Consider the following 26,496-nt stretch of genomic DNA (forward strand, 5'->3'; position numbering starts at 1 on the left):
CCCTAGTTCTTGTGTTATGAGGAGTAAATAACACTTCCTTATTTACTTTCACCACACCAGTCATGATTTTATAGACCTCTATCATAGCCCCCCTTAATTGTCTCTTTTCCAAGCTGAAAAGTCCCAGTTTTATTAATTTCTCCTCATATGGAAGCTGTTCCATACCCCTAATCATTTTTATTGCCCTTTTCTGTACCTTTTCCAATTCCAGTATATCTTTTCTGAGATGGGGTGACCAGACCTACATGCAGTATTCAAGACGTGGGTGTATTTATAAAGATTTACAAAGAGGCAATATATTTTTGTTTTATTATCTATCCCTTTCCTAATGATTCCCAACATCCTGTTAACTTTTTTGACTGCCCCTGCACATTGAGTGGATGTTTTCAGAGAACTATCCACAATGACTCCAAGATCTCGTTCTTGAGTGGTAACAGCTAACTGAGACCCCATCATTTTATATATAAAGTTGGGATGATGTTTTCCAATGTGCATTACTTTGCATTTATCAACACTGAATTTCACCTGCCATTTTGTTGCCCGTTCACCCAGGTTGTGAGATCCCTTTGTAACTCTTCCCAGGCTGCTCTGGACTTCACTATCTTAACTATCAATTGCCTCAGTCTCCCTGCTCCGACCCTCCCCTTCCTGCCTCCTGTCCCCGCTCTGCCCTCCGGCTGATGCTGCTTGCCTGTCCCACAGGGCTGTGCCCCCCACTGGGATCCAGGCACTGGATCAGCTCTGCAACCAACGCTGAGCTGTGTAAATATTTCCTTTGGTGAATTAATCCCCCGGTAGCCTCCCCCGCAGCCTCCGGCTAATCCCCTCCTGTCAAAATATTTGCAGCTGTGCTCCGGGGCGGGCAGAGTCCCAAACCCCACGGGGCCACGTCCCCCTTCTGCTCCCAGCACCCTCAGTGCTGGCAAGGCTGGACAGTGGGGCCGACCCAGGGTGGCCACATCACTGCCTAGTGGCCAGAGCCAGCAACGCCAGCAGCCTCTCGCAGAGCCCCCAGCGTCTCGGGGAGCTGCCTGTCGTTCATGTGTTTTTTGGGGGGAATGCAGAACCTGTCAGCTCCCCTTTTCCCTGTGCTGGGGGGCTCAGCCTGGTGCAGACCTGCCACGCCCGTGCAATGCCAGCCATGCCCTCTCCGGGGCTCGACCCCTGCAGCAGGTGTTTCCTGCCCCTGCTCCATCCTGGGTCTCGGCTCATCTCGCTGAGATCTCAAGCCGCTTGCTCGGGGGTGGGGGAGCAAAGGGGGAAGGGCCTTTCTCTGCGTTTGAACAAGCGCCCGGCCGGGCAAAGGTAAGGCCACAGGACAGAGCAAATCCGTGCCTAGGAATTCAGGTGAGTCGCTGCATCAAACACTCAGCACGGCTACAGCCTAGCCCCTGCCCCGCTTCCACCTGCAGAGCTGCAGGGGACTCCTCCAAGAGCTGAAAGCAGTATAGGGGTCTGTGACACACAGGGGCAGTTCTGATTGTGTCCAGTAGAAGGCTGGGGCACACAGGCAACCAACCACAACAAGGCAGTAATCAATAAAGGAATTAATAACACATGGCCAATTAACACCTTCCCCCGCACCTCCCACTCATTGTGCCTCAGTTACTTGGCAGCGCCCGGCACGACGGGGCCCTGATCTCGGTTCCTGTGTGTCTGGGCAGTGCCCGGAGCAACGGGGCCCTGATCTCGGTCACTGTGTGTCTGGGCAGCGCCCGGCACGACGGGGCCCTGATCTTGGTCACTGTGTGTCTGGGCAGCGCCCGGCACGACGGGGCCCTGATCTCGGTCACTGTGTGTCTGGGCAGCGCCCGGCACGACGGGGCCCTGATCTTAGTCAGGGCCTTTAAGTGCGACTGTAATGAATGAATAAATAAAATTAATTAGATTCAATAAAGGCCTGGTGTCAGATACTGCAAATATCAAACCTGGTATCTGTTTGTATTTGGTCAAATTAATTAAAAACATAAATAATCATGATAAAAAAATCTATAAAGCGCTGATGGCGGACGCACGTTTCCCAAGGCTGGAAGGGCTCAGTGTCAAAGGCACGTTGTTCCCCTGACATTTTAGTGGCCAAACCCATGTGAATTTTCGCCCACTCTCAGCTTTCAAACCGGTCCCCCTGGGTGGGAGATGCTCTCGCAGCGTCGGGACAGTCGGCTCATGCTGGAGTTGAGGTTTGTAGATTTAAGGCCAGGAGTGACCACTGGGTGTGTAACAGGTCATTAAACTCCACTCAAATACCAAACCCACTGCTTTAGTGAGTGCAAAACGTTTCAGTCCTCAGGCCTCAAAAGTATTTTTGCGCCTACCTGACACTGCAATCAGCAGCCTGAATATCTTTGTGGCGCTGGCCACAGACAGCACCTGCAGCACAGGGTGGAGGCTGGCTTGCAAATCTTAAGGTAACATCAGGCTCTGCGATCAGGTGAAGGCTGGGTAAAAGACACCGCTGGCCAGTGGTAACATGGCATGGAACCCAGCTCCCACACGACGCTGCGTGGAGATCTGCAGAAAAGAGGCAGATTGTGGGGTGGGGAGCTGCTTTCACCCCCTCTCACCCGTGCATCAGGACACCAAGAGAAATTATGCTGCTGAGGCTGCTTTAATAATTGTGTCTGATGCCACCATGTCCAACACACCCATGGTAACACCAGGGGATCTTTCTCTCCCTGCTGGCTGGGCCACGGAACAGGTTTCCGCATGGCATTTGTAGGCGCGGGGGTGTAGAAATGAGATGGTAGCCTTTTAAATAGTTGTGAGCTCTCTGATGGGCACTCCCTGGGTTGTATGTTGAAGAAGCCACCAGAAGCCAGAGGGAGAGAGAGAGCGTGTGTGTGTTGACCTGAGCAAAACTTTTAGGCTACGTTTTTGTTTTCAGGCAAACACCGGCAGATTTTTGTTTTGCAAATCCGTGCTATTTGGTTGAACTGTTCAGGGTGACATTTTTTTTTAAATAAATCTTTAAAAATAGCAAAATGTTTTTGAAAATTTAGATTTTTTTTTTTGCTTCTAATTGACTTTTTGTTTCAAAATGTCTATCAGTTTTATTTTAAAAAATGCAACGAAAAATGTTTTTAAAATGCTCAAAAGGGCAACGAGCCATTTCATTTGATCCCAGACTTGACCACTGATAAAGTTTGCAGACAACACAAAAACTGGGGGGGGGGGGGGGGGGGGTAACTGATGGGGCAGACAGGTCACTGAGATCTGGACTGCAGGGTAAGCGGGGGTGCAAGCAAACAATGTGTGTTTTAATATCGCTGAATGCAGACATCTAGGAACATAGAGTGTTGGCTGTACTTACATGCTAGGGGACTTTCTCCTGGGACACAGCGACGCAGAAATATTTGAGGGTGGTGGTGGATAATCAGCTGAACGTGAGTTTCCAGCGACGCTGGGGCCAAAGAACTAATGGGATCCTGGGATGTATAAACAGGGGAATCTCAAGTAAGAGCAGAGAGATTATTTGATCTCTGTATTTGGCACTGGTGCGACCGCTGCTGGAATCCTGTGTCCAGTCCTGTGACCTGCAGTTCAGGAAGGATGTAGCTAGATTGGAGGGGGGTCAGAGAAGAGCCACAAGAATGATCAAAGGGTTAGAAAACCTGCCTTGTCGTGATAGACTCCAGGAGCTCAATCCGTTTAGTTTAACAGAGAGAAGGTTAAGGGGTGAGTTGATCCCAGCCTATCAGTGCTGACATGGGGAGCAAATATTTAACGATGGGCTCTTCAATCTAGCAGGGAAACATCTAACAAATGTACAATGGCTGGAAGCTGAAGTTAGACAAATTGAGGCTGGAAATAAGGTGTATATATTGAACATTGAGAGTGATTAACCATTGGAACCAAGGGTTGTGGTGGATTCGCCATCACAGACAGTTTTTAAGTCCAGATTGGGTGTGTTTCTAAGAGATCTGTTACAAGGAATTATTGGAAGGAAGGTCTCTGGCCTATGCTATACAGAAGGTCAGACTAGATGATCACAGTGATCACTTCTGGCATGGGAATTTATGAATCTATTAAATTTTTTTTTAAATGTTCAATTTGCCAACATTTCTGAAAATATATCATTTTCGCTTTGCCCTGAAACGATTTCTTTTTTCCTGATTTTTCCAACTGGCTGGGAAGGCAGTTTTTCTCCTGGTAACTGCTCCACCACAAGTGTTTATACCGGTATAATGTTATCGGTTAAAAGCATCACACCCCCAACCCATATAGCGATACTGGGACAAACGCTGTATGTAGAGCAGGGCTTAAGCTAAACAGGTATAAGAGCATCTGAAGCTGATTGTGCTACACACAGAATTGCACCTGTTTCACTAAACCTGCTTAAAACCTCACCTTTAGTTACGTAGATTCATGGAGTCTAAGGATAGGAGGGAGCAGTAGGTTATGTAGCATTAGATCATCAAGGCTGATCTCCGGCGCCTGTAATACCCAGGCTATGTCCCTATGGTCAGCCTGATGACTTGAGTTAGACACTAAACTTCTGTGTGCCCACGGGCAGAAAACAGAAGAGACTGAGATGCTACAATGCCCACGGATCGTGCAACGGCAGGGATCGGATGAGGTGAGCTATGCCATGCTGTGTCAGCACAATCTGAGTGTGCAGCAGGCCCTGGGCCTCCGTTTGCACAAGTGGCTAGTGATTCTGGGTGCCTGAATTCCACGCCCTTAAAGGGAAACTGATCAGAAGGAGACAGTGAAATTGACCAGGGAGCCAAGCGCAGAGCCAAAGCCAGTCCAAGGGGATGTGGGGCGAGAAAGTGCACGGGGCCTGACATTCTTTCCGAGTTAATAATCAAAGGAGCTATTATTAGGAAGCCAGATAAAGACGTGGTTGGTGTTAAGCTCAGGACGTGTTTTTCAACACCAATCACAGCACCTGGAAAGGGAGCAATCCAACTGCCTGGGATTTGGGAAATGTGCCCTGCAGACTAAACTGGGTGTCCGCCCCAGGAAGCGTTTAACCCTTTCCATGCTGCTGGGCCGTGATGGGGAGTCAGTGCTGCTTCCCAGCCCTGCTCCTCGGAAGGGAAGGCTGATCAAACCTCGCTCCTGAGCTGCCGAAAGGCCTGAGTCAGGCTTCCAGGACGGGGGAGGCGTCAGACACGGTGACTCAGAAGCAGGCAGCTGGTAGGGGGAGGACACAGTGTCCCAGAATTTGGTGTGTGCATGTGTAGGGGACCCAGTGTGATCCTGGGATCCAGTAGGAGCAGAGAGGTGATTTTCCCTGTCTTTGGCAGGGGTGCGACCGCTGCTGGGATCCTGGGGCCAGTTCTGGGGCCCACAATTAAAGAAGGACATTGATACACTGGAGAGGGGTCAGAGAAGAGCCATGAGAATGATGAAAGGGTTCGAAAACCTGCCTTACTGTGACAGACTCCAGGAGCTCGACCCATTTAGCTTAACACAGAGAAGGTGAAGGGGTGATTCGATCCCCGTCTCTCAGTACCTACCAGGGGAACAAATATTTAACTAGGGTCTCTTCAGGCTGGTGGAGGAAGGTCTAACTAACACCATCCAAAGGCTGGAAGCTGAAGCTGGACAAATTCAGGCTGGAAATGAAGTGTAAATGTTGAACAGAGAGTCATTAACCATAGGAACAATTGACACAGGATCATGGTGGATGCTCCATCGCTGGCAATTTTAAAACCAGGACTGGATGTTTCTTCTAAGAGATCTGCTCTAGGTCAAGAAGGATTTAATTCAGGGCAGATCTCGGGCCTGCGTTATGCAGGGGGATCAGACTAGATCAGGAGTTCTCAAACTTTTTTTGCTGGGACTCCCTTTGAAAATATTTCAGGCTGTGACAACCCCCCGCAAAAACTGATGACCCCCCCCCATGCCATGCCACCCTCCCTCATGTCATGCCACCCTTACTTGCACTGCTGCTGAGGGTGGCGCTGCCTTCAGAGCACCTGGCCAGCAGCTGTTCTCTGGCCACCCAGATCTGAAGGGCTCTGGCTGTCAGCCATGCACAGGGCTGACAGCTGCAGCCCCAGCATGTGTGGGGGCTGACCACTTGTGGCCCCTCCTCCCCATAATAACATCACGACCTCTTGAGGGGTCCCGACACCCAGTCTGAGAACCCCTGGACTAGATGGTCACAATGGGCCCCTCTCTGCGCCGGTTTGCAATGAGCCGGCTGGCTCTGCGGGAGCTGCGTTCAGGATGACAGCCTCGCCTGGGCTTGCGTTGATGGTGTCTGGGCAAACAGGGCCCTTCCCGAGCCCCGATTCCCCCACTGGAGGCAGCCCCAGGTCTTGCAGCCCGACCGGGCCTGAAAGAAGACAGAACAAAAGCCGTGTCTCAGGCAAGGAAAGAGTATGTGGTGTGTATCCCGGGCTGGGCCGGCTCTGCTTGCAGAGTGGCACTGGGGAGATGGGGACTGCTCAGGTGGCTTGGAGGGAACAGAGCCAAGGCTGTGGGCCTTGGCCGTGGCTGGGTGCTGGGTCGGGCGGGACGGACAGGAAGGATTTGATCTGGGAATTAACGCCCTCTCTCTCCTGCCCCCAGCACACCTGAACTGTGCTGCAATGTCAGGGCTGGCGGGGCACAGGGGAAAAGACCAACGCCCTGCGCCTGGCACTCTCTCAGTTGGGCCAGGGGAAGGGGGTACTAAGCCCTGCTTTAAGGGGCCCTTGGCTTGGGGTGTTCTTGCCTCCCCCGGAGGGAGCTGCCGCCCCTTCGAAGGCAGACGGGTTCCCCAAAGCAAAGGGACTTGGGATCCTGGCCGGGCCCCCAGCGATGCCTACTTTGGGGAAAGACCAGGAGGGAATGGCCGGGAGGTGGGCAGGGGCCAGTGTCCCTCCCCCTTCATCCACAGAGCAGGTACCAGAGTAGGGGGGGGGGGGGAGTGGGAAGTGATGGAATGATACAGCTCCCAGCTCTGGAGGGATCCCAGGGGGCACGGAGAGGGAGGGCGGGAGAGAGAGAGAGAGCGAGCCGGGAGGGTTACTGACAAAAGCGAGGCTGGCACTGTGCACACCGCACACACACACAAAGACCCACAAATTACCCCACAGACACACACAAATACATACTTATGCACACTCACCACATATGCACACCAGCCCTGTGCCAGGTGCTTCACAGTGACAGACACCCTCCCCCAGCCGTGTCCTGTCTTTCCACTGGCCCCCCTGGTCGCCGGGGGAAGAGGGGGCCTGTGCCACAGGAACTGAATGCGGGAGACACCCCGGGACCAGCAGAGCTGCAACCCCAGCCCCAAGGAAGCCCAGTGAGAAAAGGGCTCCTGGGGGCTCATTTGTCTTTTGCTGCGAGGAGCCACGAATCCAATCAGGGCCAAATGTTCGTGATAGTGCCCAAAATCCCGCAGCATCAAACCCACAGAGGCAGATTGTCAGCTGGGGGAATCGGTGCTGCTCCATCAGCTCCAATGGAATGAGACCCCCTTTGCCCAGGCTGGGGCTCTGGCCCATTGACTCCAATGGAGCTACGGCCGATTGACACCGGCTGGGATCTGGCCCATTGACGCCAATGGAGATACAGCCAACTGAGAACAGGTGGGATCTGGCCCACTGATTCCAGTGGAGCTACAGCCGATTGACACCAGCTGGGATCTGGTTCATTGACTCCAGTGGAGCTACAGTTGACTGAGAACAGGTGAGATCTGGCCCATTGACTCCAATGGAGCTACGGCCGATTGACATTGTCTGGGAGCTTCTAGTGCACACTTGGCTTTGTTATTTTCTGCACAGAGCACCACCCGAAACCACATGCGACCTATCCCTAGGACAGAGTGCCTGGGGGAAATGACAATGCAGTAACAAGCCTGAGCTGTGACAGGTCCGGATGCTGCTTCCACGGCAGCTTGTGGCTGGATGCTGCTTTCATAACAGATTGCATCACCCCTTCCTGTTTACGCTTCCTTTGTTACTATTACGTGTATTACGGTAGAGTCTAGCAGTCCCAGCTGAGAGTGGGCCCCACATTTTGGTGGGTGCTGCACTGACTCGGCTGAGATCATGGCCCCCCTTGCACCAGGCACTGCAGAGAGCTGGGCTGAGATCAGGGCCCCACTCGTGCCAGGTGCTGCACAGACACAGAAGGAGAGACGGCCCCTGCTCCAGAGCATATCCAGTCCAAATAGACAGAGGGACTGTAACCCCTAAGAGTCCCTTGTGCCAAATGACAGAGGACACTCTGCCCTCTGACCCCTAGCAGGCCTGACACACTCATCACACCTAAGGCAGCAGAGGCGAGCGGGTGGCCGTCTGGGCACTGATGTGTCAGGTAGCGTGTGAAGAGTTAGGTGTGTGTTGGAAATCGGGGCCTACAATACAGTCAGCGCAGGCAACCTTAGAACGGCCGATCGACTTTGTCCTCAACACAGGCCTGGGGCTACCCTAGCCTGCCTGAAGCCGACACAATAACCCTCCCAGCTGCGTCGCAGTCATGGGGCCAGCGGCCTGCGAGAAGGGTGGGGAAGCCAGCATGGTGGCAGCACAAACAGCAGGGAAAGGATCTTTCTCTGAGCCATGCTTCACTAGCCCACATGGCAAAGGGGCCTGGGCTAGAGGAGGGGAAGAAAACCCCTTTGCAAGCCAACTCCTAATGGACAAGAGGGCACTCTTGGAAAGGTGGCGCCTCCAGCCATGAGGGAGGCGGATGGGGCGAAATTACCTGAGCCTAGGGGTAGAAGCTGTTACATTTTACACCCCCAGAAAGCCTACGTCATTTGTAACCATGTTGCTATTCGCCCTTAAAGCACTGGACTTTATTAATCAACATGTTTGTTGGTTTCACTGTAAAATCACCTCCTGGCTGTGTGTTAAAGTAGGGTCCTGGTGAAACCAGCAGCTGACGCATGCCGCAGGCAGTGGCCGTGTCTGGTGCAAGGGGCTGGATCCAGTGGAGGACCCCCTCTAGTCTGGTAGGGGGTCTTCCTTGCTGTGGTAGAGGGTGATGACCCAGTTCTGGGTGCCCCAAGAGGGCGTCACTTTCTGGGCAGGGTATTATCCCCATTGATTTGCAGATGAAGGGCCTCAGGCAGGGCTGGGAATTGACCTGAGAGCCCCCAACTACCAGCCTTTCTCACTAGATATATGGGCCACTAGCCCAAGGCTGCTTTCAGTCGTAGCCCACCTGGAGCCACCCTAGGGCAGCCCAGTTCAGAAACGCCTTGGGAAAATGCTGCCAAGGGCTGAGCCAGCTCCCGTGGCTGGTGGGCAGAATCAGCAGTGCTCTGGCTGGGCAGATGGTACAAATATTGGCCTGGTGGGGTGGGCTAAGCATGGGAGCAGCACCCCAGAGGTCAGGGTGGATTCTCCAGCACTCGGAACTGATATGTCAAGCTCGGGTGCCGTTTTCTAGCTCGACCATCAGATCTGGGCTGGGTGCCGGTCTCCTGCGGGAGGGTCGCGGCCTGTGCTAGCCAGGGGCCCAGCACCAGTTTGTTTATGAAATTGACCAGGCTGGGGAAAGGGCCCCGGGCTGGGCTAAGCTGGCTCGTTACAGGGCTGAGACGGGCCAGCAGAACTGTAACCCTACCGCATTTTCTTCCCGGCACGACTAAGGCGGGGGCTGAGCGGGAATTTGGCTGCATTTGGACCATTCGATACAGTGTCAGTGAAATCTCCCCCCCATCTGGTCCCCCTGGCTCGGATACCAAAGGGGAGGGCCGTCAGCAAGGGGGCAGGCTGGGGCCCAGGGTGCTGGGAGGGAGAAGGGCCAAGGGAGTGGGGTGGAGGAAGCAGTGGGGGACAGGGTTAGAGCTGTTGTGCAAGGCTAGATCTAGCCTGGTCCCCCCCCCCCCCCCCCACACACACACACACACACACACACCAAACTCGACGGTGCAAAACCAGGGGCTGGGAACTGGGAGCTCGGCCCAGGGCACTCAGGCAAGGAAGCCCGGATGGGTTTCTGCAGCTTGTGGCCCCAGGGAGCAGGGAGGGACCGACCTCGGTGAGGACCCCATGAAGGACCCTGGTGAGTAGGGTGGGATTTGCCAGTGGATTCCCAGCAGAATGTGCCTAGCCTCTGGGTGCAGCGCCAGGCTGGCAGAGGAGATGGATGCGGGGCGAGGCCGGGGGAAAGGCAAGAGAAGCGTTGTGATGTCGGGGGCAGCCCGAGGAGCTGCAGGCTGGGGCTTGGGACAACATGGGGGAGAGCCACCCCCCCAGCCCGGTGAGAATCAGCTCACACTGAACCCCCGACTCCGGCCTTGGGGACCGAGGCCAGCACCTGTGGGCCTAATTCCCAGCTGCCCCAGCTGTGGGCCAAAGATATTTTAAACCCCTTTAGTGCTCCAGGGATTCTAAGCCCTGCTTGGCCAACTCACTGCTGCCCCTCTGGCCCTTGGGGGGCCGAGAACAGTCACAGGGCTCCGGCCACACCCTGACCCGCCCCCTGCATCCCGGGCTGGTAGCAGGACCCCTAAGCCAGCTCCCCACTGGGAGGGGAGGGGAGGCCCTTGCGTGGGGGAGACTAATTCTCCATCCACTTCCCGCTGTACCCCTCGGGTGGAGCCAGGTTCCCCGCAGCAGCAGAAGCGCCCTATAAAAGGCCAGCTCCCGGGAAACCTTCCACGGAAAGTTCCCCCCTCTCCGTCCCCACGGGCCGGGTGCGGGAAAAGCTGAGCCGGGAGCGGGGAGCTGATCTCCCGGCCCGGGAGGATTGAAAGGGCCGGGCTCGCTTCGCCTAGCGAAAGGCAGGCTGCAGGGGAGCCGATCGCCCTGCCAGAGCCGCCGGCGGGGCGGGAGACGAGGCGGTGAAGCGACAGGAGGAGAACGGCTGAGCACGGCCAGGCCCGGGCTGAGGCTCAGGCCGGGGGCAGGGCCAGCTGAGGCGGCGGCAGGGAAAGGGACGGTGTCTCTTTAAGGCCCGGGTCCGCTGCGTGCCAAGACACCTGGCCCAATGGAAAAAGTGCCTGCCGCGACCTGGCTCCGGCGGTGTAAACACAGCCAAGGCAGCGCTCTGCGCCTCATCAATCCGCGCTGCGCTGCCAGCGCGCCGGGATTCGGCCCCCACCTCCCGCCTTCCCGGCCGGCAGCCAGCCCCGGCCCGGCCCGGCCCGCAATGCTGCCCCGGCGCGGCGGCCCTGCCAGCCCGCGGGGTGGGGCGCACGGGGCCGGGGCGCAGTGCGCGGCTGGAAAGGGAGCAGGAGCCGGGGTGTGGGGCTGCGCCAGGCGGGGGCCGTGGGGCGGGCAGGAGGACTTGAGCAGAGCCACGTGCTCACAGCCTCCATGGCCCCTGCCTGCCCCGTGCCTGGCTCTCGTCTGCCGGCTCGGACAGCTGTGCCAGGCCGGGACCCACGGCTCTTTATGTTCCCACGTGGTGCACGGCCTGGCTGACAAACAGCTACAACCACGCAGGGAAACTGAGGCACGGGGAGGGGATTTCACGGTGGGAACAGCCAGGAGTCCTGACTCGCAACTCCCCCCTGCTCTAACCACTAGACACCACGCCCCTCCCAGAGCTGGGGACAGGACCCCTAACCTCTTGTCCAGCAGGTGTAGCAGCGGTGCTGGCTGGAGACAAACATCCCAGCAAAGCTCTTGACCAGCCGCGCCTGGGCCTGGAGTGCGGACGTGTCTATTTACGTAGGTGTCCTGCGGCTACAGGGATGTGTTCTCCCCCCCCACACACACATCTGCTCTCTGCCCGGCCTGCCAAGTGCCAGGGCTAGTGCTCTGCTGTGCATCCAATGGGGCAGGGGGAGGAAAACTGCATCTTCACTTGGGGGGCTCCTGGGATTTAGCCCCCAGCTCCGGGGGGCGGGGGGGGAAGTAGGGTCTAGGGGGTGGGAGTCAGGACTCCTGGGTTCCATTCCCAGCTCCGCCACAGACTTGCTGGGGGAGCCTGGAGGCTCACTCAGCTCCCCAGCCTGTTCCTCAGTTTCCCCAGTGCTGTGCTGGGGTGTCCAAGCTACTCCCCTTTTCCTGCAGACTGTCCCTGGGATTTGTTTTGTCTGAAACATCAGGTTTCTCTTCCCCCTGCCCCGCCTGACCAGAGCAGCAGCCCCTTGCTGCACCCAAATGTGCCAGTATCTGTAACCCACAAAGTGTGTGTGTGTGTGGGGGGGAGGGGGGGGGGAGAGTCTGGTCATCATCTGCTGTGCTAGCTGTGTGTGGGGCAGGGGGCTGGTTCAGGGGGTGGAATCTGCCCGGTGCATGGCAGGCCGCTGTCCACCTGCACAAGGGCAGAGGCCGGGAGCTAATTAACCCCCGCCCCACACACACACACCTCAATGTGCCCTGCAGCTAGAACCACAGCGACTGGTACAGGCAGCGACAGCTGGGAAGAGACAGACACAAAGAATGGGGGGGGGGGGAGGGAGGGGCGGGTGGCCTGGCTCAGGTCATGCAGGGAGTCGGAAATGGAACCCAGGAGTCCTGCTCCCAGCTCCCCCCATCAGCCTTTGGTCTCATTTCAACCAGTGGGTTTAGTGTGCAGGAGGGGCAGCTGGCCTGGGATCAGACTTGATGCGCTGGGGATCCCTTCTGGCCTTGGACTCTGGAACCACCAGCCCCCCCACGGCGGGGATAGAACCCAGGAGTCCTGAGTCTCATGGTCCTGCCTCCAAACCATTGCAGAGCAGGGCATGGCTGGCTAGGACCCATGCCAGCAGGAGAGGGCAGCTGCCCCACCCCTTGCCCTTGTCGGCCTCCCTTAGCCAGCTGGGTCCCTTTCTTTGGTGACTGGCTCCCTCCTGCGTCCTTCCTTGTAACTGCAGCACCAGAGCAACTAGCTCCAAGCCTTCCCCGACGCAGGGATATTTCCCCCAGCCAGGGCCCATTGTCTTTGTACCCAAACTCAGGCCAAGCCCTGGTGGGCAACAATAGCAGGCCCTGCCTTTCGCTCTTTCCCCCTCCACTTTTAAGCCCACCCCTTCTCCAAGGCCTGGGGGTTTCCCTCCCCCCCCGCCACCCCAAGAGAGGCCGCAGCTGAACACGTCTCTTGCTCAGCGCCGATGTTCTGCGGTCACCCGCCTGCCTAGGAATTTCAGTGGCATTTGGATGCATTTTTTTTTAATAAAGTAAACCCAGCCCTAATTCTTGCTGCTTGCAGCACTGCAGCTCCAAGGCAGCGAGCACAGCAGAGGCGATATTCATCAGCAGGGCCCAAATATAATTTTTTGGGGCCCAGTACAAATTTGTAAGACAGGCTCCCTCCCACACACATACCCATGCGGGTTGCAGCCTGGGCTGGACTCCCCAGGGGCTTCAGCCCTGGTAAAGTGTACCCTTTTCACCCCCCATACGGGGGCCGTGTTCAGCCACAGTAAGCAGGCAGAATGCGCCCCAAACAGCGGCTTTGACAAGGTTTGTACGTTTCAAACCAGATTGATGAGCTGGGTCTTTTTACTCCTGCTGGGAGGCGGTGATAAAGCCAGCTCTTAAGCCTAGCTGCAGCCATAGCCTGGAGCAAGCTCTCGACTACTCACCGTTATTTGCAGACTTTAAGGTCACCAGCGCCCAGCATGATCCAATAGTCTGACGGCCTGCACGGCGCAGCCCCTCACCCCCCCTGCGCCTGGAATAAATGGCTAACTTCTGGCGGCGTTACTGACGCGCTCAGGTCATGATTTAAAGCCAGTGCTTGCTTGCCAAGCCGAAGGGGGCAGAGCTGTTAAAAGTCCCATTTTGTAAGCCTGCCTCTCCCGCGTGGCTGAAAGGGGTGCCGGCTTTCCAGGCAGAGGGGGCAGCCAGCAGGGCCAAGCATAATTTTTTCAGGCCCAGTACAAACTTGTAACACAAACCCCCTCCCCCACACATAGCACAATCCCTCATCCCAGACATACACTCATGGGCCATGAAAACATTTTTCTTCACGGTAATGGGGGTCGTAGCATGGGCCGGGCACCCCAGGGCCCTGTTCAAGTGTACCCTTCCCCCCCCACGTGGGGGATCGGGCAGGTATTGAAATAGAAACAGCCTTTTCCCAAGGCAGCAGCTGCTGGTTTAGCACATCACAGTCAAATGCACCAGGCCCTGCTGCTGTTTCGTGGCTGCTGGTGGTTGGATGATGCTGGCTGCCAGGAGAGAAGGGAGCCCATGAGATGAAGGAGGCTACGAGCCACAAGCTATGGTTCTGCTCTCCTCAGTTTACAGGTAATGGATAAGGGAAAACAGGCCCTGCCTTTGCCCCATCTACCACCTGCTGAAACACACTACAGCCATGGTTTTCAAACTGGGGTACGTGAGCTCTGGGCAGTGGGTATGCAAGAAAAATCCTGTAGTGGCAGACGTTTTATTTAGCACCCAGGGTTTCAAATTGCAGTGATGCCAAGCGGTTCCAGGCCAGCCCCTGGCAGCAGGGCTTGGGCAGGAAGCGCCACCTCCACCCCCACCTCACGGCCCCCCCCCCCCAACCTGCCTGCCTAGGAAGGTGCAACCAAGAATTGTAACTCAATGGGGGTCTGAGCTCATGCCCCCAAATGTTCCTCCACAACACACCCCATGGTTTGAAGACCTCTAGAAGCTGTTGCTAAGTGGAAGGCAGAAACGTAGGTGGCAGAGGTGGCTTCTGCCTCGCAGCTGGGGGTACACGCTGGACAACATTATCTGGAAAGGAGGACACAGCCTAAACCATTTGGAAACTACGGCACAAGAGCAGATGGAGGAGGAGCGGCAGCTGTAGGTGGATACGCCAGGCGAACATAACCCAAAGGTCAAGCCCTGGCCCAGCCCACGCCCCCTCCAAAGTAAAAGATCAGAGCGAGATCATGCAGTTACCAGCAACACGGGTAACACCTGCTGTCTTACCCTGATGGAGTTTATGGGCAGCATGGCAGAGTTTTAAAGCAGCAAATGGCAAGCGCCTGAAAGGTGAAATTTAACCAGCCAGCTCACAGCTGACGGGTTTGTTCGGTTGTTTCTTTTACACATCGTTGAACTCCACAGTCTAATGCCCACCCACCGGAAAGAAAGGGTCTCTGTGAAAGATGCTCTTACGTTGAGAGCATACTCTATACATCCCCCCCATAGAGCCTCTGGCTGCCAGAGCAGACATATCTAGCCTCAGGTAAGAGGGGGACCCTCAGCGCTGTCAGGTCTTCACCGAAACCTTCAATCCAGTTTTCCTCCCAGCCGCTCAGAGCACTTGAATGATTGCTCCCATTTTTATACTTAAGAGTCACTTCTGTTAGTCAGGCCTCACGGGTTGTATGTTTGGGGTCTCCTTTCCTAGCTCACCAGCTGGCCTTTGGAGCTTGCCAGGAATCAGAGCCCGATCGGACCACATTTCTGTGGCAGGAGAGAAGCTGAATTAAGTTCAGGCCTGCTGGCTGGGGCGCCAGTTACAAGGGCCCTGAGGATGGGACTGGGGCGCAGGGAAGGAGACACAGGGCAACAGTGTCAGGTAGTCACTGTATTTTATTGGAAAACATTGATAAGAGTTTTATTTTCACAGCTTGAACTGAACACAACATCGCCCGCTTTCAGACAGCCTCGCTCCATCAGCCCCACAGCCCGGCGCTCAAACAGGCTTCCCCTCCCCCAGGCCTGCTCACAGCTAGGGGGCCCAAGGGGCACCGCGGATCGCACCACAGGGCACACAAAAGCACCCACTTTCCAGGGAACAAAAATTCTGCTGCTTTTTTTTCCTGAGCGCCCTGCCCCTTCCCCAAACTTTAAAAAAAATTAAAAATAAAGAGAAGCAAGTTGCCGGCTCATGCTCTCCACGGCGGGTTGGCCAGGCAAGGGGGGCTTAGCAACACGAGCACAGACATTAAGAAAGCGAAGGCAGGTCACAAGGTGCAATCGAGTCACTACAGAACAGCAGCAGCGCCGGTGACGCCCACCCAGCCCACGATGGCTCACGCTCACCCCCTCCCGCCTGCTAGCTCTTGCCAGTCAAAAAGCAGCCATGCCTTGCGCAGGGCGGGGACTGGATGGGCTAGCACCAGTATTTACACAGCAGCTCTGAGAGTGGGATGTTGTTTAGGAATCATCGCATGGACATTTACAGTTTGTACAGGGCTACGAGCAGGGAGAAACTAGTCCTGGTTTTAGGATCACATGTCAAGAGCCAATTTTTTAAAGCTTTTTTTTTTCTTTTCTTTTCCTTTTTTGGCTGTTACAACCCTCCCCTCCCCCCACCATCATCTTCCCTGGATGGTGTGACAAGGTCACCGGAACCCACTCTCCAGGCTCACCATGCTTTGGGATCGTTCCCCGCCCCTTAGAAAAGACGAGACAAGAGGCTTTCCGTCCTGCCGACCCCCTGCCGTTTCCAGGGGCGAGACGCTCTGAGGCTGCGGGGTGAATGCACAGACCCACAGGGCCAGACGCATGCAACACGGTTAAAGTTTGCTCTCTCCGCGCAGACGCGTGGCTAGTGAAATCAGCGTGCCGGGGCACGGGCCAGCTCTGGCCGCAGAACAAAGAACCCCCCAAAGGAACTAAAGACATCTGCAAGGCTGAGATTTCCGGGGGGTGGAGGGGATGGGAGGGGGAGCTGGGCTAGGGCCAGAGGGATGAGAGAAAGAGAGGAAGGGAAAGGAAGAGAAGAGGAAAGGGGCAGGGACAGAAGGGACCGGGCACAATCATGCAGTTTGGGAAAGTAAAATTTTTGTTGCTTAGTCAGATTTATTCCACAGCCGATTGGAGTTTGCTGAGAGAACCAGGTTACTGAAGTAAGAGTGTTGGAGAAAAGTATCGAAGGAGAATGGGCATCGCCAGCCGCCCGTCCCGCAGCCTTCACTTTGCGGTCATCATCTGCACAAACTCTGCGAGAGAGACAGAGGCGAGGGTACAGGATCAATGAGCCAGGCCAGGGGAAAGGGGAGATTCTCAAGCTGCAGGAATAGCCCCTTCGCCTCATTCCACAACAGGCTCAGGTTTGGTGAGACACCGTGCTCAGAGCTGTCTGGAATTGGGGGATGGAGAGCTAAACACCCCATGGTACAAGGAGGTTGGGGTACCCCTCAACGCCCTCTCGGCCAGTCGGATCTCTCAGTAGCTAGTTAGCTCTTACACAGATCTCAAAGCACTTTAAAAAGGTCAGCATCATCTCCACTGTACAGAGGGGAACAGGCATAAGAGGAAAAACAAGATGCCCAAGGTCACCAGCTGGCCAGTCACTGAGCTGGGACTAGCACCCAGCGCTTGCAAGTTCCAATCCAGTGCTCAGGTCCTCTGGCACTGTGACCCAATGCTGAAATGCAGCCAGCTCTGGGGTGGAACTCAGCAGCTGGAACAGCTACACAGCAGTGCTAGGAGCTGAGCGCTCCCATTCTGGGTATGTAGCTTACATGGTAAGTTTAAGATTGCAGACCTCTTGGTGCATTGTCCAGAGGGCAGGACAGCACCGTCCAGGACCTGGTCAGGTGAGTGGAGCTCAACTCCAGGGAAGCCTCTTGGGTTACCAGGCCCTTGCACACAGCAGCCCAGCAGAACAGCACAGATGAGGCGGAAAGGGCTGGGCATCTCCGCATCCCTCTCGACTCACCTTCATAATTGACCTGCCCGTCTCCGTCAATGTCAGCCTCTCGGATCATCTCGTCCACCTCCTCATCAGTCAGCTTCTCTCCCAGGTTTGTCATCACGTGGCGCAGCTCCGCCGCGCTGATGTAGCCATTGCCGTCCTGTGAGGTGGGGCAACGGCCACGGAAGGTGGATTTAGCTCAGAGTACAGGGATCTCCCGCCCCCTCCTTCCCTCCCTCACAACACAGACTTATGGATGCGGGGCTCGCTGGGCTGCCAACACCCTGCCTCCCAGAGGGACGCTCACCTTATCGAAGACCCGGAATGCCTCCCTGATCTCTTCCTCGCTGTCCGTATCCTTCATCTTCCTTGCCATCATGGTCAGGAATTCTGGGAAGTCGATGGTGCCATTGCCTGGAAAGGAATCGCTGCCTTTGAGCCAAGGGGACTAGCCGGACGCCAATTCCCTGAGTGAGGCCAGGGAAAAGCAGCCTGGGATAAGGGGGAGGCAGGGCCAGGCTTGGAGCCTGATGACCTGTTTGTCTGCAGTATGGACAGCGCAGGCAACATGCTCTGGTGGGATCCACCCCTGAGGACAGGGCAGGAGCTCAGAGCCCATGGGGCTGTTCATCCAGGGCTTTTCCACTGAGGCTGCCTGTACAGTGGCACTATGTGATGTGGCACTGGAACGGGGTCTCACGGAACGACTGCAAGCCGCCAACAGCCGGCGCTGGCCTTGAACCACCCGCATGCAGATGAAATGCCCCCAGAAGCCCACCAGGTCAAAGCCTGGGAGGCCTGCTGGGACAGCCAGGACGTGTCAGCAATGCAGAGTGCACAGGACGCCACGCACAGCAGCGGGGGTGGAGGGGTCTGTTCCTGAATGCTGCCCTTCCCCCCTCCTCCCCCCAGCAGACCACCCGTGGACGCTCACCGTCCGCATCCACCTCGTTGATCATGTCCTGCAGCTCTGCTTCAGTGGGGTTCTGGCCCAGGGACCTCATGACTGTCCCCAGCTCCTTGGTGGTGATGGTGCCATCTCCATCCTTGTCGAAGAGGGAGAAGGCCTCCTTGAACTCTGCCAGAGGGAGAGACCCGCTAGGGTTAATGAGGCTCCTCCAGAGCTGAGCTGCTGAGCACGCCTTGGTGGCCATCAAGGAGCTTCCTCCGTCAAACGGCATCACGAGACAGGCCCAGCAGCGCGGCCGTTCAGAGGCAAAATACCCAGGCACCCCAAATTCCCCACCCCCATCCCCTTGCCACTGCTTTCCATGCTGAGTCTGACCCTACGGTGAATCTGTTTTGTCCCACTGAGCATCTGAAAATGGAGCGATTAGTCGTAAGAGGCCTAGGTTGAGCGCTGGCCGCTGTCAGACATGGGATGAGATGGACCGTAGGCTGGTGATTCCTACACTGGCCAGTTTAGGCCGTTTGATGGGAATCGCCAGCGCCCACATAGTTAAAGAGCACCTCTCAGTCTAGGGATGGTTAGAGTCTAATGCTAAAAGATTGGCAAGAAGCTAAAATAAAGCTATCAGCAGGGGCACAGGGCACCATCCAGGGGATTTTCCCTCTAAGACAACCCACTCTTGAGGGTGGCAGACTGACATTCCTGTGTCCGTCCTGTTCCCAGTCATCTCCCCCAGACACAGCCCCTTTGCTCGGTCCCATCTTGGGGTTCATCCTGGGGCCAGGTTTGAATTTTCAAACAAAATAAGTCTGTGACTTTGACCGTGCTAATCACAGTGCCGCTCAACCCACAGGCATAGGCCAGGCAACCAGAGAGACAGCCCATTTCAAGGGTTGCGGGGTCCCCAATCCCAGTCTAACAAAACCCCTAAAGTGTGCTTAATGTGCTTCTCTCTGTGACCACTGCAAATGGGGAACAGCAAAGCTGACTCTGCACAAAACCCAGGGAAACAGGCTGTCATCAATGAAAGACAAGAACCAACCTTCCATGGTACCCATAGCAGAGACGATATTTTAAATCAGATTTTTAAGGTGACTGTCTTTAAGTGCTTAACAGGGGGTGGGGGAGAAGAGGTATATACTTCTGGAGTTTGTCCTCATATTCTAGGTAGCATTTGGGGGGAGAATCTCATCTACTGGCTGCCCATTCCTGGCCCCCAGCAGCAGAATCCTTCTATGCCTGCCCTCGGTGATCCCTTGGCTCCATGTCAAGAGGGGAGCTCTGGGAGAGGGACTGCAGAAGCTGCAGCAATGAGGGATGAAGACTTAGCAGTTATAAAGCATCGCTATGCCTGAAACAGTCACCTACACACAGTGGAGAACCTAGCCAGAACCCTGGAGCACGCTGTCCTGCAGTTGTGGGAAGCATGGCCAGTTATGGGGCCCACCCCCTGGAAATCTTTATCATGCCCCACTTGCAGCATCTGCAGCAAAACCAGAGACTCCTCCCTTCCCCTTGCTCAGTCAGGGCACAGGAGGATGGGAAGATGAAAAGTGGGAGCTAATAATGGACTGAAAAGTCACTACAAATATACTGATTCTTCACTGAAGCCGTTCGTGGAGAGACATTCACCCCACTTCCCTATATGTAGGTTCCCCTGTATTTAGGCTGAACAGCTGAACGCCCCGATTGGTTGTTCTGGCCCAATATGCCAGTGTCACCAGTAGCTGTGGTGGGTATGAAAGACAAGAGGTGCACCCTGGAAGCTTTGGATACTGGGGTTTTCACCCCATTCTTCAGACCCCTGGGCTTGGTGGCGATCGCTACAACGCAGAGACTTTGTGAGCACCATGTCCTGTGGGACGGGTAACAGCAAACACTCAGCCAGAGGGAGGGGTGGTTTGGGACTCACCTGCTATCTGCTCCTCAGTCAGCTGGTCAGCCTAGAAGGAGCAGAGGGAAGTTAGTCACCGGGGCATGGAAACGGTTGGTTGTTACTAGATCTTAGAAGGCAGCTCTTGGCGAAAGGTGCTGACCGACAGGGCTGGCCAGCGCCCTGCTCTCTGATTCAGATGGTGGCAGCGTAGCCAGCCCTGCTTTAAGAGCATCACTTCTAAGGTAAGTCATTGATCTCGCTACTGAAAACCATAATCTATTACATGCCGCCTCCCACAGCCCACATAAGCTGCTATGACCCCAAGCCTGGAAGTTAAGAGGGCAGGTGCCACTCGAGTGGTAGCCACTGTCACAACCAATACTGCCCGTGTTCCAGCACCTGGGGCCAGGACTCTTTGGCTCCATTTCCAGCCCCACTATGGACTGCGTGAGCACGGAGAGCCTCTTGCCCCACGTGTGAGATGGAGACAACATCTGCCTTACAGGGCCCTTAGGTCAGTGAGGTTTACACAGAGCGGTGAGTCGAGGCATCGTAGTACGTTGAGAGCCTAGCCATTCCTTAGGCTGCAAAGACACCACCAGCCCCAAGCACCCATCAGCTCTCCGCTGGAGCAGCGTGCCTTCAACAAGCACAGAACGGCAGTAATATCGGCGATGCAGGCTTCCTACCCTTTGCTGAGCCATATGTGCCAGCACCACGATTAAGGGGGAGCCCCAAAACGTAGGGTTTGTAAAAAGCTACTGACAAGTCTGGTGGAGTAGGGTTTTGGTGCACAGCTTCGTTTGGACCCAACGCTCTGCCTTCAGTTTTGGGAACTGCTGTAACAGGAGGCACCATGTGACTGACTAGAAATGGTGACATTAATGAGGCTCCACCATGAAACGCCATCTAACCCCTAGCACCGTGGAAGAAAGAACGGCGCCGTGTCTGGGGGCTTTTGGAGCAGAGCAGCAATTAAGGTTTCATACTGCAGCCCATCACAGTCGTATCTGGGTGCCTCCTGTGTCAAATGAATAGCCACAGTGAAGTCCCTGGTGGCCTCTGTGGAGTCACTCCCTTCAGGGAAGCGGTGCCCTGCTCCAGTTAAAATCCCGCTGCAGAAAGCCCCAGGGTAGTGTTTGGGGACTGCTCTGCTACGACTGCAACAGCCTGGTGGCCAGCCAGGGCGGGAGTCAAGGCAATAGAGCAACAAAAAAGCCTGAGTGACCCAGCGGTTTGCTTTGGATGATGTGTTTTCCCAGCCATAGGGGGTGACGGGGAAGGGGTCAGCTCTCCACAGGGGGTCAGATGAGGGCATTCATGCTTGAGGCAGAGACAATCAGCTACAGGATCAAGCTGCTCCATTCTCTAGCTGCTTCTGGCACTGGGCGTACGGCGGGAGCTGGCATGGAGCGTTTGTCATTTTCATCTTTGCTCACTAGCTTGGGGACTGTCGCCCCCCAAAAGCTAGATCAAATTCTGCAGTCCCCAACCTCGGACAGCTTTGGTCAGATCTTGTGAGCTGAAAGCAGGGTGAGGTCATGGGAACCCTCCAGGGAAGATAAAGAGCAGCAATGGAGATTTCCAACACCAGGCGGGCATTGAGGTGGCAAAGGTATCTTCAACTGAGGCATGAAACATCCATACGGTCATTAAAAATCCCCAAATCCAACTCAGGCAGATCCATTCGGCCTCCCTAAACTCCCTGGCCTTTCAGTAGGATAGAGCTCTTATCTTCCTAGCCTGACCAGCTGCGTAGCACTGCTGAAGCATTCCAGTAAAGAGGCAGGCACATCCTGTAAGACCCTCCTAGATAGCTCAGGTGAAAGGTGCTTTAGGAACACAGGATAGTAAGGAGAGAGCAGTGAGCAAAGATCCATCAGGCAGGAACATCTATCAGTCAGCTGAGAAGCGGAAAGACAGCCACCTGGCCCCAGGGCTGATGGCAGTTTGGGGAGGGGGAGGGGAGAGAAGGAGAGAGAGAAAGAGACTCCCTCCCCATGGCTTGGTGTGCCTCAGGCAACTCCATCCATGGAAGTGGGAGGTCATTACACAGCTCCCCAGTACTGAGAGCAGCACTCTTGTCCTGCTGCAGCAGGGAGAGATTGGAGACTTTGGAGGGCATCAGGGGAAGGAAAAGATCCTGCCTCTCCTCATCAGAGACAATAAAAGGCCGATCAGTCAACACTACTTTTGTAAAGGAACATCATGCCACATCGATCTATTAGAATTCTTTGAGGGAGTCAACAAACGTGCAGACGGGTGATCTAAGGGATCTAGTAAACATGAACTTTCAGAAAGTCTTTGACAAGGTCTCGCACACCAGAGCCTCTTAAGGAAAGTAAGCAGCCATGGAATCAGAGGGAAGGTCCTCTCCTGCTCAGTAGGTGGTTAAAAGATAGGAATAAATGGTCAGTTTTCAGAAGGGAGAGAGGAAAATAGTGGGGCTCCTCAGGGATCTGTACTGGGACCAGTACTGATCAACATATTCATGAACAAACTGAAAAAAGGGGTAATCAGTCAGGTGGCAAAGTTCGCAGATGATACAAAATTACTCAAGATAGTCAAGTCCAAAGCAGACTGTGAAGAGTTACAAAGGGATATCATAAACTGGATGACTGAGCAACAAAATAGATGAAATTCAGTGTTGATTAATGCACATAATCCAACTTTACATACAAAATGATGGGTCTAAATTAGCTGCTACCACTCAAGAAAGCGATCTTGGAGTCACTAAATAGCTCTCTGAAAACATCCGCACAATGTACAGCAGCAGTCGAAAAAGTGAACACACTGTTAGGAACCATTAGGAAAGGGATAGATAAGACTGTAAATATCATAATGCCACTATAAAGTGTGGGCGTGCCATGGCTTTATAAATACTACATGCAGATCTGGTCACCTCATCTCAAAAGAGATCTATAAAAATTGGAACAGGTACATTAATGGGCAACAAAAATGATTAAGTGCATGGAACAACTTCAATATGAGGAGAAAGTAAGAAGGCTGGAACTGTTCAACTTGGAAAAGAGATGACTAAGGAGGGATATAATAGTCTAAACAGTAACTGGTGTGGAGAAAGTGACTAAGGACATGTTATTTATCCCTTCACATAACAAGAACCAAGGGTCACCCAGTGAAATTAATAGGCAGAGAGTTTAAAACAAACAAAAGATAGTACTTCACACTACGCACAGGAACTCATTGCCAGGGAATGTTATGTAGGCCAAAAGTAAACTGGGTTCAAAAAAGAATGAGCTAAGTTCCTGGAGGACAGGTCCATCAATGGCTACTAGCCAGGATGGGCAGAGAGGCAACTCCATGCTCTGGGCATCCCTAAATGTCTGACTGCCAGAATTTGGGATTGGAGGACAGGGGATGGATCACTCCACAATTGTCCTGCTCTGTTCATTCCCTCTGAAGCACTTGGCACCGGCCACTATCACAGACTGAACACTGGGCTAAATGGGCCATTGGTCTGACCCAGTCTGGCTGTTCTTATAATTTTTCTGATCTTGACAGGGCCTGTAACCTCACAAGGCAAAAGACCAGAGCTCAGTGTGGCATCCCTATTGGCATGGAGTGAGCACAAGGATCTGCTGCCCAGCAGGAGGTCGACATCCTAACCATCCTCCTCCCCAAAAAAGAGCCTCTATCCCTTCCCTAGGGAGAGGGAGTTTAACCCGCGGACGTGCCCTGCTGGATGCTTGCTCAGTGGGTTTCCCTTCCAAGATCCTGTTCAGGTAGCAATCTCTTTCCTCCTCAGCCTAGCTCTGCTCCTTACTCATGCTGAATCACCCACTGCAGCCTCCTGTTCTCTCAGCACTCCCACTGCCAACAAGTCTCCCCCCACCTACTAGCTGCCCACTGAGTTTCTTGTACCCTGCTCTGAAGCAGCTGGTGATGGCCACTCTCTGGGACAGAGAACGGGAGCCCCTGGACTGATCCAGTGTGGTGAGCCCTAGGTTCCCAAGCCCTCTCCGCAACACGTGCCAAGGTCACATTCCTTATGACCAAGCTCCTTGGTGCTTCAAGCAAAACCCCTGCTCAGCTGCTCCTTGCAACTGACCATGGGCTCTGAACTCCAGTGATCCCCCCTCCCCACACTCTTTACAAGCCCCCTCCCACCGCAACAACCCTGAAAACGCCAGGAAAATCTTCCTGCACCCTCCCACCAGCCATCCTCAAGGCCATACCCAACCTAGACCCATTCCCATCCTCTCTGTAAAACCACACCAAGCTACCTCTGCCAACCACTCTCCCTAGCCAGCACAGAACCTCCCCCAACCCCCACCATCCTCTCCCTTCCCACCCAGCCCCTGTCCTCTCCCACTCAGACTTCACTGCCAACCTCCATCCTCTTCTCATCAGCTCTTTGAGTTCCCCCACCAAGCCCTAGCTCATGTAACCCACACCGAGCTGGCCCCACACCACATTCCCCAAAGGCCCATCTTCCCCAGACGTCTCCCCTGTAACCACCCACAATGCCTAGTTCCTATATCCATAACCCCATTCCCTGAGCTCCTTCCCAGCCCACACACTTGCCTCCAAATCCGTAGATCTCCAGTCCTTTCACTGCCTCTACCCCCCATAGCCCCAAGCCCTCCAGCTAATCTCCCCAAAGCCTCTAAACCACTTCCCCAACCCCAGAGAGCGGGGTACAGGGGCCAGGGTGGAAGCTATATCCCTAAACTGCAGCTTCCAGATCCCTAAGCCTGTCACCCACACCTCCCTGTCAGCTCCCCAGCCACCCTGCTCAAACTCTAAGAATCCCCCAGATCTCCCCATCCCCTGACCAGTCACACCACCACCCTTCTCTCTCTGGGACAGCCCTCCTTAAGTGCTGCCCACCCACCCGCATCCAGTACCCCAACACCCCTCCACGCAGCCTGCTTTCACAACACCCCATAACACAACCCAACCTGCCTGCCCCCTCCCACTCCAGTCCCTACTCCCCAACAGGCTCAGCCCCAAGACACCCTCCTGCCCTCCCCCTCCAACTACCTGACACAGCCTGAAACCCCGTCTGGCCTCCCCAAGGCCCTCTGCACAAGACACCCGCCTGCAGCCCCCCTCCCCACATACAGCCCCGCACCCCCTCCACTCCCATGGCCCCAGCCCCCCCAGCAGACAGTCCCCACCCCCACCCGCCTCCCCACTGCCCCCATCCCCGCCCGCCACCCGCCACCCAGCCCAGCTCAGACTGCTCCATGCCCAGGTCCCACACCCTTGCCCCTCCCCCTCCCTGGCGGCCCATCCCCCACCGCGACACCCCCAACCTCCTCCACCCCCCGCCCCTGGTCTCCCCGCCCATCCCCCCACCCCAGCGCCCCCAAACTCCTCCACCTCCGCCCATCCCCCCAGCGGCCCCAAACTCCTCCAGCCCGGGGCCGGCCCCCCCAGCTCCTCCACCCCCCTCACCATGGCGGGTCCGGCTCGCGGCGGCAAGAGGCTCCAGGCGGCGGCGGCGGCAGCAGCAACGGCGGGTTGGGGAAGGAGGAACCAGCCCCAGCCGGCGGGACTAATCGCTTCACAGCCCGCTCCCCACAGATCCCTCCACCAGGCCAGCCACTCATTGCTCGGGCCCCGCCCCCGGCCCTGCCGCAGCAGAACAGGGAGGGGGCGGTACCCTCAGTGTAGGCCGGGCCCGGCCGTGACGCCCCGTCCTGGGAACTACTTTCTTTCTCCGCGGAGGAACACTGTATCGTCGCCGTCTAATGTGTAGCGCCTTGCCATTGGTCCGGAGAAGACGGCGAGATGAGAGCACGGCACTGATTGGTCGGTGCTCACCTGCAATGCGTAAAATTGGACCGGGCCATGTTAGGGGGTGGAGGGGGGACGGGGATGGAATCCAGCGTGGGAGGGGGGTTCGGGTGGGGCTCTGCCAGACCAGTGCAGCCGGGGGAAAGGCATGGGCACCCCCTTTCCCAGAATAGAACAGCCCGGAGCAGCCCACCCCAGCAGGCAGATGGGCCAACCCAGGGGAGTGGGTAGAGCCCAGATCACGTGATGCACAAAGACCACGCCCCTAAAACAAGGCCTCGCCCTTATTAACATAGCAGTAGGCCCTTTCGTTTGGCCACGTTCCTGAAGCTTTTGGCCACGCCCATTCACCCCAATTATATTAGACCACGCCCCTTAGGGCTACATTCCCACCCCAGCCACAATTCCTTCTCTTAATATGCCCATAGTATCATTGGCCACGCCTCCTGTTCTCGGGACCACGCCCCATCAATTCTGGCCACGCCCTGCTCCTAATACCATGCCCATATTATGTTATGGCCCTGCCCTCAGGTCACACACAAGC

The 26,496-nt window shown here is 55.5% G+C and overlaps 1 protein-coding gene across 1 annotated transcript; it reads right to left on the reverse strand.

The window, feature by feature from the left end:
* Positions 1-15,332: 15,332 nt before the first annotated feature.
* Positions 15,333-25,741, reverse strand: CALM3 (calmodulin 3). The gene is made up of 6 exons (XM_067556794.1): positions 25,611-25,741; positions 20,226-20,256; positions 18,338-18,481; positions 17,711-17,817; positions 17,428-17,563; positions 15,333-16,705 (listed from the first exon to the last, which is right to left on the reverse strand). The coding sequence occupies exons 1-6, from the start codon at positions 25,611-25,613 to the stop codon at positions 16,677-16,679; spliced, it is 450 nt and encodes a 149-aa protein (XP_067412895.1). The 5' UTR covers positions 25,614-25,741; the 3' UTR covers positions 15,333-16,676.
* Between the last annotated feature and the right edge of the window lie 755 nt (positions 25,742-26,496).

Source organism: Emydura macquarii, unplaced genomic scaffold (genome assembly GCF_026122565.2).
Source record: "Emydura macquarii macquarii isolate MOO-44397 ecotype Brisbane River unplaced genomic scaffold, CSIRO-AGI_Emac_v2 contig_1790, whole genome shotgun sequence".
Classification (NCBI taxonomy): domain Eukaryota; kingdom Metazoa; phylum Chordata; order Testudines; family Chelidae; genus Emydura; species Emydura macquarii.